The 13,510-nt window shown below is 37.5% G+C and overlaps 1 protein-coding gene across 1 annotated transcript in view; it reads right to left on the reverse strand.

Annotated features, from left to right (window-relative positions):
* Window positions 1–1,248: 1,248 nt before the first annotated feature.
* ZC3H13 (zinc finger CCCH-type containing 13) overlaps window positions 1,249–13,510 on the reverse strand; it is a gene marked incomplete at its 5' end in the record, with an annotated part of 49,515 nt that continues 37,253 nt past the window's right edge. The window contains 7 exons of the mRNA XM_082043240.1: window positions 1,249–2,935; window positions 3,580–3,743; window positions 5,383–5,583; window positions 6,509–6,658; window positions 10,031–10,540; window positions 11,603–12,619; window positions 13,049–13,152. Of these exons, the coding sequence (XP_081899366.1) occupies window positions 2,765–2,935; window positions 3,580–3,743; window positions 5,383–5,583; window positions 6,509–6,658; window positions 10,031–10,540; window positions 11,603–12,619; window positions 13,049–13,152 (2,317 nt within the window). The 3' untranslated portion in view covers window positions 1,249–2,764. The remainder of the gene's footprint in view (window positions 2,936–3,579; window positions 3,744–5,382; window positions 5,584–6,508; window positions 6,659–10,030; window positions 10,541–11,602; window positions 12,620–13,048; window positions 13,153–13,510) is intronic.

The raw sequence follows: 13,510 nt of genomic DNA on the forward strand, positions 1-13,510 counted from the left end.
ACTTCTCCACGTTTTCATACTTGGAGCTGGAGCACACAAAGGCGTCCAAGGCGGCACACATCCAGCCCTGTCCTCACACTGCTGCCTGACATGGGATGTGCGCCACTGCTGGAGCCTTGCAACATGAGAACTGGACTAAAATTCTTCCATCTACACACAAAACGAAGCTAGGAGAGAAACGGGGAGAAAGGAAGAGAGATGGTTAAATGGCTAGCAGACCAAGTCAGAAAAATGATGACCAACCTGGGGAAGGGGATGGAAGGTCCTACAGCAAGTTCTCCAATGATTTCAGACCTTTTGCTGAAGTTGGTATGTACATTGGCAAATCCCCCATTCCTAAGCTTATTGTAAAATCACCTCAAGACAGCTTTGTAACTTACATTCCCTGTCAGACAGAATACCTGCAAGCTAAACTCTGTGAAAATGATGGAGACCAAGAATAAAAATACAGAGGAACTTCACACTTGCTGTGCTCTACCCATGTAGTAATTCCTGCCAGGTGAGAGAGGAATTGCTTACAAATCTTAGTGCTTCCCCCAGGAACAGCCATGTTTTCTGCCAGCACCATAATGTACTTCTGCACTCACAAGCACCGTGAATCAAATAAAACCAAAGGTATATAAAAGACAATTGCAACACCATTTTTGTACAATTCCAGCACAAGATGGTACAGGTCAGCACTGGATTTGACCTTCAGTGGGACACTAGCACTTCAGGAGATACTCATGATAGCCCATCAAACCTATTTTATTTTGCATTTTATAGGGTAATGTGAAATACTCTTCTGCAAAGTAAGTGCATATATACACCTTGACTGCTTTACAGAGTGCTTAAAGCAAGCACAGCATAATTAAACGCCATGTAGTGAATCTATTTTGTGTACTGCACTCTTACACCAGGCTGTTTCTAGCTATCAAACATTTTTATGTCTTTTAGAGATGGAGATTAAAATAGGCTTTAACATAATTGGAAGCAACGATCTAATAGTTTCACCTTAAAGGCAGCATTATTGTAGCTATAAAATAGGTGAGAATGCATTTAAATGCTGAATAGAACAGGTTTGTTAACTTGCTCAGGTTAAGGTACTAGTGTGCTTAGAAGACTCACTATTTTTTAGAAGCATATATAAAATCACCAATGACTTTAAAAAACAATAGCGACCAAGTCTCTTAAAAATGTTCAACAAGTGAAAAACTTGAGAAAAAAATTTGCCCAGATCACACAGTTTAATAAGAATCAAACAAATGGTAGAAATTTCTCATGTCATTTATATTTGATACAAGTACATATACACTAGTAAGTGGGCACTTACAAAAATATAAATAAAACCACCTCACATTTTCTTCAACAATTCTCTAAACATAGTATGAGAACATTTTACTGAATGCTTATGTTCTAGGCATTGTAGTAAAGCATTATAGTAAGAAAACTTTATGTTAGTGTTTTAAAAAGTGAATTTGAACTGAATTCTGACTCATAATCAGGCCTTTGCTTGAAGTCAATGCAACTGTCAGTAACCACGAGATGCAAGATAGGCCCGCTGTTAAACTGCACAGTCAACATCCTGCCTCAAGAGTGCTGGTTCCAAGTGGAGGAAAAGGATCAGAAACTAATACAAACCAACTGTGAAAAAAAAATTTAGTGGTTCGTAACTCATTTTCAACTTGAACAAGAACAAAGAAAACAAGTTGCTTTGCAGCAAACCAGCGTCAAGATTAAACTAGGGGTTTCTTCCCCACCCTCTATGAGACGAATTCAAAACAACAGTTCAGGTTTAAACCCAGGAAGAGCAGAGAGGTATATACAGAGACTTAGGCTTAAGTTTCAGAAGTCTCAGTTTCACATGGAGGCCTCCACAGACTATTTAAACATACCTGACTGGTGTAATCCAAAGATCCCACTTCTCAAATGGAAAACAATTCTTACAAAATCGAGCCCAGGCTTGACAAGTCTCTACTCATGCCCCTAAAATCTGTAACACCCAGAAAACAACTGAAACTCACCAAGTGTGAGATACCCTCAGGTTCCTGCAAGGGATTGATCTGCCCTCGTACTTAACAGAATGGAAAATATAATATATGCGCCAGTCCTCCTTTGTAAAGCAGCTGGCATTTCCAAAATACTGTTAGTCTCAAAAATATAGGCATCTAAAACTAGTCAAAGAACACTTCCTGGAAGGTTTTTTTTTTTTACTTCTTTTAATCAACAAGGGGAGCCTTAAGTGACTAGACTAGATTTTTGTGTCCAGACATTATCAGAGAAAACCTATGCCAAAGATGGAAAGGAGCTCAAGTTTTGTCCACATCCACAGCAGAGTCTGCTGTGATAAGAAAGGGATTTGAAAGTGTAGGTAGACAGACTCCCAGGAAGCAAGCTATTCCACATGTGTATTGAGGGATCAGGGTGGTGGTAGAAAAACCCACTTATAATGAGAAAAAAGATACGCAGACAGTTTTCTTCAGTTTAATATCAGGTGGTCTCAAACTGCTAAAACCAGACATCTTCACATTATTACACCTGATGCACCATAAAACAGGTTTATGTTACAGTGTAAGATCCAATATTACAATACTTGCAGAGAACTTCACATAGAAGTAATTTTTTACCCCTTTTATTCACATTCAGATCCAATAATTCTTATCTCTGTACAAACGGAGTATTTTCTTCCATCCTCTACACCTGCTTTCCAATGAACCAGTTCTAAACATCAACACCAACATTGGTAGTGAGAAATCAACTAGAAAGTGCCATCATGGTCATTCGCTCAAGAGACACACACTTCTTGCTGGATAGTCGGTTGTGGAATTTTATTATCCTCTGTCTTTTCCTGACCAGGAACTTGGCACACAGTCTTTCGTTTGAATAACCGTAGACTCAACCGTAACAAGTCGCTGTCCATTGCTGCAGAATTTGTATAGGTTTGTTTTGTTGCACCCTGATGAAATTAAAAAAAAACAAAACCAGAAAGAAGTGAAAACAGAGGCCTTTAACATGCAAGCAGAGAAATTAACCTGAAGTACTCTCAATAATTAGAGGTTTTATCATACACATTTACTAGAAAAGACTGAGAATTCATTATTTTTCTATTAGCACGCAAGATCACAAAACCTACTGTAGCACAGAAATGGTAAAAGTGGGTTTTTGTTTCAACTTTGAAAAGAAAATTAGCTAGGTACTCTTCATGTGGTAGAACAGAGTCTTATAATTCTTGTAAAAGAACATGAAATCCTAAGCAGGAGAATTATTCAAGAATTGTCTTTGAAAATGTATTTTAACCAATTATTTTTATTATGTATTCCCAAAATATAAAAAGTGTATCTCCAGAATTTAAACTCCAAAATAAGAAACAGCACTTACCTCTAGACTCAACCTTAAATTAATCTGATCTTAAATTAAACCTAAATAAAAAATAAACACCCTAAAACCTCTTTCAGTATTAGTTTGTTCTTCGTTATTTAAAGGACTAGGTTTGCTCCAGAAAAACAAATAAGTACAAAAATTATCTCCCTAGGGGAATGTTTTGCATAGTGGAATCAGTGTTTCCACATTTTGACCAAGCATTGTAAACAAACCACTTGCCTTTTCATTCTTCATTAGCTGCTTACGAATTGCAGAATCCCTTCGAAAGCACAGCGCTTTACAGCAAGGACCCAGGTTACTGAGAAGACCTGCTCTCTCTTCTTTTCGTAGAAGTGCAGCCATATTCAAAGCCCCCAGGTCATGTTCAAAAAGGTTTTCTGCATCTACAAACAATTGATATTTGCAGAGATCAACATATACATGGTATTTTGGAGCAGCAATATGAAATCCCTTGAAGTTTTACTATTTGTATTTCTGCCTTCTAAACAATACCAAAGTTTGGTAAAAAAAAGGATATTGCAGCTTATAGAAAAACACAAATAAATCCTTCACCATTTAAAGGGAAGGATGGCTACACTTGTATGTAGCTTCAGTAATGAAAAGCAATATTGAGACAGCAATCACCAAGAGGCCTAAAAATCAAGTGACAGCTCTGGGATGGAAGAGGAGATATCATTTATGATCAGACATGTGTGACAAAAGTTGTTTACTACTAGGATTCATCAGGAGTTGTCTGAATTTCACTTCCCTGCAAGGCACAGGATAACTGTACCAGTGTCACAACAGGGTTTGTTTGGCTATGCAGAAGTGAAATATGCAAACTGAGGAAGATTCAATATTGTATCAATTACATAGGTTCTGTGAATTCTTAATCATAAGAGCTGAGGTCTTTTTTTAAACTAGAAGAAAGCTAGTACTGTGTAGAAAGAGCTGCAAATATTGCAGTGGGACACTTACAGTACGTACTATTACCAAGTACACACCTAAATTATACTATTTATCATGCAGTAAAATGTTTGCATTTAATTTGACTTAAAGTTGAATCAGTAGCAACAGCCCATGATTAACAGTAATACAATTTCAATGGCTCAAGCAAGCAGTGACATTCATGGAGGTTAACAGTTATCTGAGACTGCGATGTTAACAAGACAACAGCATGAAGAATACTGTTGCAAAGAACTGAAAAGTATTGTTTCAAATGAAGAATTAGAATTTACTGAGTTTAAAAAAAAAAAACAAACCACAAACAGAAGAATCTGCTATTCTCTAAACACAGAGGCTCTGCAAATACTATTATTTATAAGCCATAATTTTGTCACATTTAGATCCTGGAATAATTTGCATAGATATCTTACAGAAAGCAAATGTTTCATAGTCCTAAAAAAACAATTCTACTATGCAAGTTGTTGCAAGCAGCATTATCTCTCATGCTTACACTACAGTAAACATGGTACAGTTCATGCACATCCTATCTATCATGCAGATCTTACGATACACTTTGTCAAAACGCCAGACCAGTGTGTTATTTAATTTCCTACTTCTAGCAGAGACATAATATACAAATTTCACTGAGCTCCTTTCATTCTGACCCAAAATCCTATCCATGTATTCTGGAGCGGATCTTCAGAAGGAAAATAAGAAGGCATGTAGAGGACCTCCAGAGAAAACAAAAAAACCCACTTCTTTCTTCCCCACAGTGCTACTGTTAATTCACTCCAGAAGATATTTAGCTCTCCAAAAAAATGCTGACATACATTAGGCCAGGAAAGCATGAACGCTTTCACAAAAAGAAAATTTTGCTAGCATGAAAAATTTTGTATAGGCTATTATTCAAGACCTCACCACTGCTGGAATTAAAACACTGATTTGATTGACTTGCAGCTGTATTACATTTGTAATTTTCACATAATACTCATTATACACTTTCTCTGGTCTTGAAACCTAAAATAATGAACTAATGCACATTTCATAAGGACTTCCACCAAGAACAAAAGACAGCTGAATCCCTGCAGAAACAATTACCTTTAGGTTTTTCTAACACTCTCTGGCAAGTCTCTTTAATTTTGGTGAAGAGTTCTGGTCCTGCCAATCGCTTGGAAATGCCAACTCTCAACATAACAGCACCTGGTGTGAATTTTAAGAGTGCGGCCCCAGGCTCCCGTGGTTCTTTTGGCTGCTTTGGCATAAGACTGGACCAATCTACATCTATGACATCCACAGGATCTGCAAAAACATTGACAGAGGATAAGTTATCACATCAACATTCCTTACCACAGTTAGTTAATTTCACGTGCTGTGTACATCCCTGTCTCCTAAAAGCAACATATATTAGATAGACATTGTTCTGTAGTTCTCAAAGCCAGATCCTTGGATACTTCAGGTAAGAATGTCAAAAGTCACTTAGATTGGTAGAAAAAAGGAGCATACAAATATAAAGCTCCTTGGATTAAAAACACAAGCCCTAATATTCTGCTTCATTTTTATTGCAATCCCTTTGTGGAAAGCTGCTCAGACCCTGCTTAGTCAGCAGACTTGGACACATCATTTGCGCATTCACAAAAGTCACAGTATAACTAAACGTGCCATGATAGATCCAAATTAAATGCTTAAAAAGCTAGCATTTCAACTCTGGATGTGGATGTTTTGTTTCAAAGGACAGGTATACTATTAATTGGATAACCATACAACTGTGTTTGTTTACTATGTTTAGCACAGAAAATACAAACACATCATATAGCACAAATGATCCAAATGAACTTAACACAAGTAGAATATTCTGTCCTTCCCAGTGCACTTGGGAAGCATTCAAGCATGAATAAAATCTGTTCATAAAAATATCAGTTCCAAATAATTATCAAAACCAAATGGGATAAATGAAAACACGTTTACAAAAACAAAAAGCTTACCCTTCTAGCTATGTAAACTAAGAGAAATATTACTTCAAAATACAGCTCCCAATACTCTTCACTTACCACTATACTTCTCAGGCTTACCTGACTATTACAGAACAAATGAGAAATACTGAAGAACAAGCATACAAACTGCATTCCTAATTCAGAAAGACTGTCAGCATCACAATAGCATTACATGCAAACTGATATAATCTTTACATTCAAATAATCATAAAGGGGTTTTGCTATACTTTTACCAGGCATCTTCTCATCCTCCTGCTGATCCTCCCGCTTTTCAGCATCACCTGCCAGAATTTCATCCAGTTCATCATCACTGATTGGCTCATATTCTCCAGCACCAGACCCCAGTGACTGTACATCATCAATCTTTGCTTCATCTTCTCCTCCTACAGAGACAGATACACACTGTAGCTTTAAAGCGATCATTTTTGTTTTCTAAACATGCTTTAAGCAGCTTGAAAACGAAGAGGTTCATCAAATTAAACTGTCAATTTTGAGGGACAAGTATATTCAACATGAAAACAGGTATTAATTTATGGAAACAGAGAAGTTATTTCTCCCATACACAACGTGGCAGTTCGAATTCTACATATCTGTCATTTTTTCTGGTGCAGTATTAGTTAAACTGCACATAAAAGGCCATATTCAAAAGAAACACATCTTGATTATCTGATATGTAGTTAATAATACAAATCTAAGTTGGCACCACAAAGTCTTTCAGATGCTTTTGCACATGAATCCAAACTCAGGATTCAGTCCAAAGGTTCTACAAGTGAAACAAGTAACAAAACCCCAAAATACCAAAAGGTGCAAGATATCCTGAGTAATTCAACTATTCACGGTTTTAGACTCTCTGTGGAAGTCATGAGAAGAGCTTTCAGAAAGCCATGTCACACTTCCTTATTTGTTGTTACACTTCTATCCGTCCAGGTAGGAGATGCACATACAAATACACGTGCTGTACATGTAAAGATGTTCCTTAAAAGCTGTAAACACAGGACACTCAAACATCACATTTTGCAGCTCATGAAAGGAACATCTGCAGGTATTCTCTCACCTCCAAGACTGAAATATCTGATTCAAGCATTCAGAAACGCTATTGCTCAAAAATCCAGCTTTCTTAGGGTTCTTTGCCACAGTACTTGCAATAAGTTGTACCATATAACCTAGACAGAAAATTTACAGGGGTCATCCCCTGTGGATAACCATTCTGATACCTTCCCACTCCTTCAGCCAGATGGGACACTGCCTCTCATTTTAAGTTGCCTCAACTAACCTAAAAATCAGCATGGAAAAAAGCAAGTAAAAGACATGCTAGCAGAGTGTATATTAGCTACTCAGACCACCTGTCAGTGCTTTGGGGGAAACATTTATCATTTAGAGCAAACACATTAAGGTTCAAGAAACTACAATAATTTAGTAATTATACTCTCATACATTTAGTTAGAAGGTATACAACAGTAATTTGTACAAGTAAATACCAGATACCTCCTTAACACCATCAATTTGGAAATTGTATTTAGTTTTCTAAAAAGTTTTTCCTTTTTAAAAGGAAAATAATCTGTACTAGATTTCATTTTGTCTTATGATTTTAAATATTCACTGCCTCTCTGATCTGTCTTCTGCCTCCACACTGACCTACCAGCTTCACTAACTCACCATAATTACATGTTTGGACAGCACAGATGAAGCATTTAGAAGATACTGCATGAAACAATTAAAATAATATTTGACAGTTCTCAATACCTGATTTTAAAAGATTACTTTCTCAATTTTGAATTTCAAATCAATGTTTGATAATTTCTAGATTATAATCCTATCACTATCTTCATGGCATTTTTGCAGATATGTACTTTTATATTAACTTTGCATTAAAAACACAATTCACTAGTCAGGTAAAAGGAGCGATGTAAACAAGAATAATAAACTAATGAAAGTACACTAAACCTTAGAAAATCATAAATATGCTATATATAGTATGCTTTAATAAAATGGGATGCCATCTAATATTTTTTAAAAGACATTTCTTTTTCTAAAAAATAGTCCTAAATATACCACAGCTTCCTAGAGATGACAATTTTCAGAGAATTTACCCTGTTTCCCCAAAAATAAGACCTACTCCAAAAATAAGCCCTAGCATGATTTTTCAGGGCTTTTGAGGATGCTCGAAATATAAGCCCTACTCCAAAAACCAGCCCTAGTTACAGTTCATTTAAAAAGTTGACTTAAGTAGTGTCCAGGCAGCTATACATGTAAAAAAGTAAGCATCTTTTGGAGTAAAAATTAATATAAGACCCTGTCTTGTTTTTAGGGAAACAGGTTAGAACACCACCTTTGAAAAATACACAAAAGAATACACATTAAAATACTTAAAAGAAGGCTGCTGAAAGGCTATACCTAAGAATGCATTCAACATCCACAGCCTGTTCAGCTAGAGGTGCCCTCCTGGAAACAGATAACATACCTAGGAATAACCTTTCACTAACTCTTTTCTGAAGTTACCACATTGTACTCTCAGATATAAATCTGTACCATTCCTTCCTCTAGCTTAAAAATTGCTGAATTTTGTCCATTACAGCAAGACAGAGCAGGCTTCCCCATGCTCACTCCAAACGCTGTCTTTAACAAGTGGTTCCACTCTGCAGGTAATCTCCTTAAATGGAATTTTCTCAATTGTACCCGTCGACCTTAATGACCACTTTGTGAACAATCGGGCAGGAGGTATAATAAGCAATAAATATTCATCATTGTCCTCTCTAGACAACATTCGATTTAACTGCCCAAATTAACACTGAACATCTACTGATAATTCTTATTAAGCATGAAAATATGATGAGACAATGTTCTGCTACCTTTTGTAGAACTACAAATGCTTATTTCATTTGTTTATCTTTCGGAAGGCTATGGGCCTCAGGCCATACCATCCCAAACATCCAAAAATTCCAAATCCTACAATGCCTTTTTTCCTCTCAGCAGATTTTAGAGAACTCCTGCAATCACCAAAAAAGCCAACTTAGTAAACATAACCGTAATGTACACCAGTTACCCTGGACTTAGACTCTTGCTTCTTTTACGCTGTCGCTATAGGTTATAAGTACTTCCCAAACTCCCTATCCATGCAAAGCTCAAGCTGTCTAATCCAACTCTCTTCAGAGAATTTGTCGGTATTTGCCCCTTACTTACTTTATTTATTATTCCTAAGCACATTTTCCCCAGTATGATTAGGGCCAATAAATTGAAGCTGCATTTAATAAGATTACCTCAGGAAAGCCATTTTTGGACCGTTGTACCAAGACATACATATGTTTCACCTACTAATCAGACAATCATTTCTATGATAATTGGGCTCTGTAGAAAAAAAACCCAAAGAACAGTTCCAAGTCAACACTAATTTTTTTTCACTCATTACCTGTCACTTCCAAACTAAGAAATAGATCTTATAATGATATAACAGAGCAATCACATGTTGGTGTTATTCCTTAGCAAACTGACTGTTCATAAATGTTACACCTCAGTGAAAATATACCTCAGATAATTTGTTTTCCTTGCCTCAAGTCTTCTTTAGAAATTAACAAATAACACTAACACAATTAACACTAAGGAAGATGCTCATTGCTTACTGTGTCTGCTTCCACAATAGAGAAGCTGGAGCCAAGAAGCCTTTAGAAAATTACTCTAATACAGCTCAGTTCAGCACTATGCCAAAAGGGAAATAATACAATATTTTTCAGTCCAGGTTCTTTTCCAGAATATCTCACCTTCTAAACTCTCTACTTTTTCAGCCTCATTTCCATCTTCAAAACCTTGTAAAGGTCCTAAATCTTTGTCTGTTCTTTCCTTCTCTGAAGCCGCCGAGTCCCGACAAACACCATCAAATTCCTTTTCGTGATCTCTGTCCAGTTTTGTTTCACTGTGTTTTGTTGATTCTTTTTGAGAGGAGATGTCAAGAGTTCTGTCTCTCTCTCTTTCAGTGGTATCAGGTGGTTGTCTGTCTCTCTCTCTGTCCAGCTCCCGTCTTTTCTCTCGCTCCCTCTCTCGTTCCCGGAGTCTCTCTCGATCCCTGCTCCTTGGCCAGTCTTTGTCAACATCTCGGTCCCAGTCTCTCTGCCTTCCCTCTCTTCTGTCCCTCTCTCTTTCTCGATCATGTTCATGTCGATCTCGCTCCTGCAGCCTCTCCCTGCTATCAAAGGACCCAGATCTGGAATGGACCTGACGATCTGATTCAGGAGAACTTCTTCTTGAACTGTGGCTTCTTGAATCTTGACGATCTGAATAAAATATTTTAAACACATGCATGACGACAAGGCATTTTAAAGATTCAGGTGTGAAAATGTACGTCTCAAAAGCATAATCTTTAAATTAACAATGCATTCAAATTGCCTATAGATCTAACCTTACTTAAAAATATAAGGTATTTCTCCCACTCTTAAAAAAGACTGTTAGTGGCTACTTTCTACTATGACAGAAGCCAAACTGAAGATACATAATTTTAACTCAGAAATTTAGGCAAGATGGGAGGAGAAAAAAAAAAAAAAAAAAAAAATCTCAAAATTCAAAATTTTCAAATAATGTCTTCTAAAAGCTAGGAATGCCTTGGCCAGCAAATGATAAATTCATAAAAATAATTTCAGGCATGTAACCATAAGGAAAACAGAGAGCCAAAGTGCTTTAGGACAAAGATAATTTCATACTGATGCTGCTTACTTTTTGAAACGCTGCACCCATTTTTTTTTTTTTTTGCAGGAACGACACAAAACAAGTCGATTGTGATTATTTTGATTTGCAACAAAGATGATTTCTGTATGCATTAAAAGTATGTCTAACAGGAATCATGACAGATTTCCCTCAGTGAAATTAGCTCCTGAGATGATAATGGATGTCTCTCCCAGAGAAAAGAGACATGTTCTTTTCGCACAGATGTCAGAATTTCCATATCAAAATGAATGTTAATAATAAATTTAAGAACATTATTTAGATGATAAAACTATCTCAGTGTGCTGTTAGCACAAGCATTTTATCTTCCTATGAGTTTTTCTTGTCCTACAAATTACTTTATTCCCCAGGCAGCATGAACTGAATCTGACTGAATGTTCTGGTGTAAACAAAGCAGTAATCCTGTCCGCCGAGGATCAGCTTTTCAAATATAGTAACACTTGTAGGAATCTTAATTCATTCTAGTTTTACAGTGAACGGCACAGAACACCTCCCTCTCCCTTCACACCAATTACAAATGAAAGGAATACACAGCCAGGCAAGAACGATTTGGGATTTGTACCTTCACACTTTTATAGAGAATTATAGATCAGTCTCACTAAAATGTATCTTATTACCTGAAGATGTGCTGCGACTCGGTTCCCCTCGTTTCAACTGATCAATTCTGGACTTCCGTTCCCCAGTGATTTCTAATTTCTTCTCTCTCTCCCTATCCCTATCCCTGTCTCTAGAGCTACTGTGCAGGATCCTCTTCCGTCCAGTCTGGTCATCTCCGCTGCGATGAGCTGACTCATTGGAAGGGGATCTCAGTCTGCTTGAGGCATGGCTCCGATTGCTACCGAGGCTGCTGCTGCGCTTCTGATCCACCGGTTTACGGTGTGGTCCATCATCTATAGTAACATGAGGGGCTTCCACCTTTTCTCCCCTTGTCCTGTGACTTCTCCTATGGGAGTCCTCAGTGCTTCTTTCTGGAACAACAATGTCACCACGTTCAGGAACATCTTCATCTGACCAGTCACTAAATGTTGTATCTTCTCTTTTTTGGGGGACTTCTGCTACAGCTTTCTCAGGTGGTGCTTCAGCCAATTCTTCTTTTGTTACAGGGGGGGTTCTTGGGCCTTTTTTCTTTTTATGATGTGGAACAATTTCTTCATCAGAAACTTCAGAATCACCTTTGGACCTCTTCCGCTTTTTCTCTACGTTTTTCTTTTTTTGACCCTTCTTGGGTGAAAAGACCTGGCTTTCCTCAGTTGTTGATTCATTAGTGTACCTTTCCACCCCACTGTCATCATCTTTCTTCTTCTTTGTGGCCTTTTTCTGTATTTTAGACTTCTTCTTGCTGTCATCATGCATTCTATCAGAAGCATCTCTTTCTTCAGAAGGGCGGTGACCAAGATTTTCTTGAACCCTGGACCGTGAGCTCTCTGAAGCATCTGGTTGCTCTCTTTGCTTATCTGCTGAAGAAACCCTCTCTTTAAACTCTGGTTCTTCATAACGCCGGGAACTTTCCTTTCTGTCTGATTTTCGCTCTTCTTCTTTCCAGCGACTCTGTCGCTCCTCTGTAATGTGAGAAGGGCTCAGTGACCGGGATTCCTGCGGCCGCACAACCTGACTCAGAAGTCTATGCTTGTCGTCTACAAAATAGGAAAATGGATGTACTTATATTATTAAGAAAGGAGAACAGGTGAACATTTGGTATCTTATGCGTGACAAAAAGTGACAATTAAAACATATAATCCATTATTTCAGTTAGATTTCTTAAGTTTTTCTACTGCTGCAGCAGCAACAGACTACTTCCATTTTGGTAAACATGCATCTTAAAAAATGGATGCAGAAGCCACTATCACCTGGCAGACATAATACAGTGACAAAATGAAAATAAAAGACAAACATACAGATTAAGAAGAATGATGTTGCTCATTAAAAAAAAAAAAAAAAAAAATAGGAGAGAAGGACACTTGCAAAAGCTTCCCCCATGTTTTTTCTATTTAAGATTGTAAGTTATTTTCCACAGGAAGACGGTAAACTGGATCCAGCTGCAAAGATAGCCCACTCCTACTTACTTTTATCATCTCCACTGTTGTAAGCATCGCTATCAGGAGAGTGTTCACGGCGACGTTTGGGTGACTGACGAGGACTTGGACTGCTTTCATTTCTGTGACGCTTCCTGTAGAACAAACATGTACAGTCAAATTTCTTCAGGATTCTTTAAAGAAAACATCAATTCAGTTTACCAGTCTAACCACCTCACACAGAAGACAACACATCTAAGGATGCAGGAAGTTTTGTAGTTTTCCGAGTTTTTATTCCAAATCCTCAAGTATGATCAGTTTTCTGACCATACCGTAGGACACCTTAAACTAAAACTCAAACACTTAAGACAACTACCTTTTTAGCAAAATGTTATGAAAGACTATTAAGATCAATTTTTCCCTGTGTCAATGATCCTTGCAGTACGTTGACCCCAGCTGGCAGGTAAGCCCCCACCCAGCTTGCTCTCTTCTCCTGTGGGATGGGGGAAGAGT

This window comes from Streptopelia decaocto (assembly GCF_964273445.1).
Source record: "Streptopelia decaocto genome assembly, chromosome: 1".
NCBI classification, from domain to species: domain Eukaryota; kingdom Metazoa; phylum Chordata; class Aves; order Columbiformes; family Columbidae; genus Streptopelia; species Streptopelia decaocto.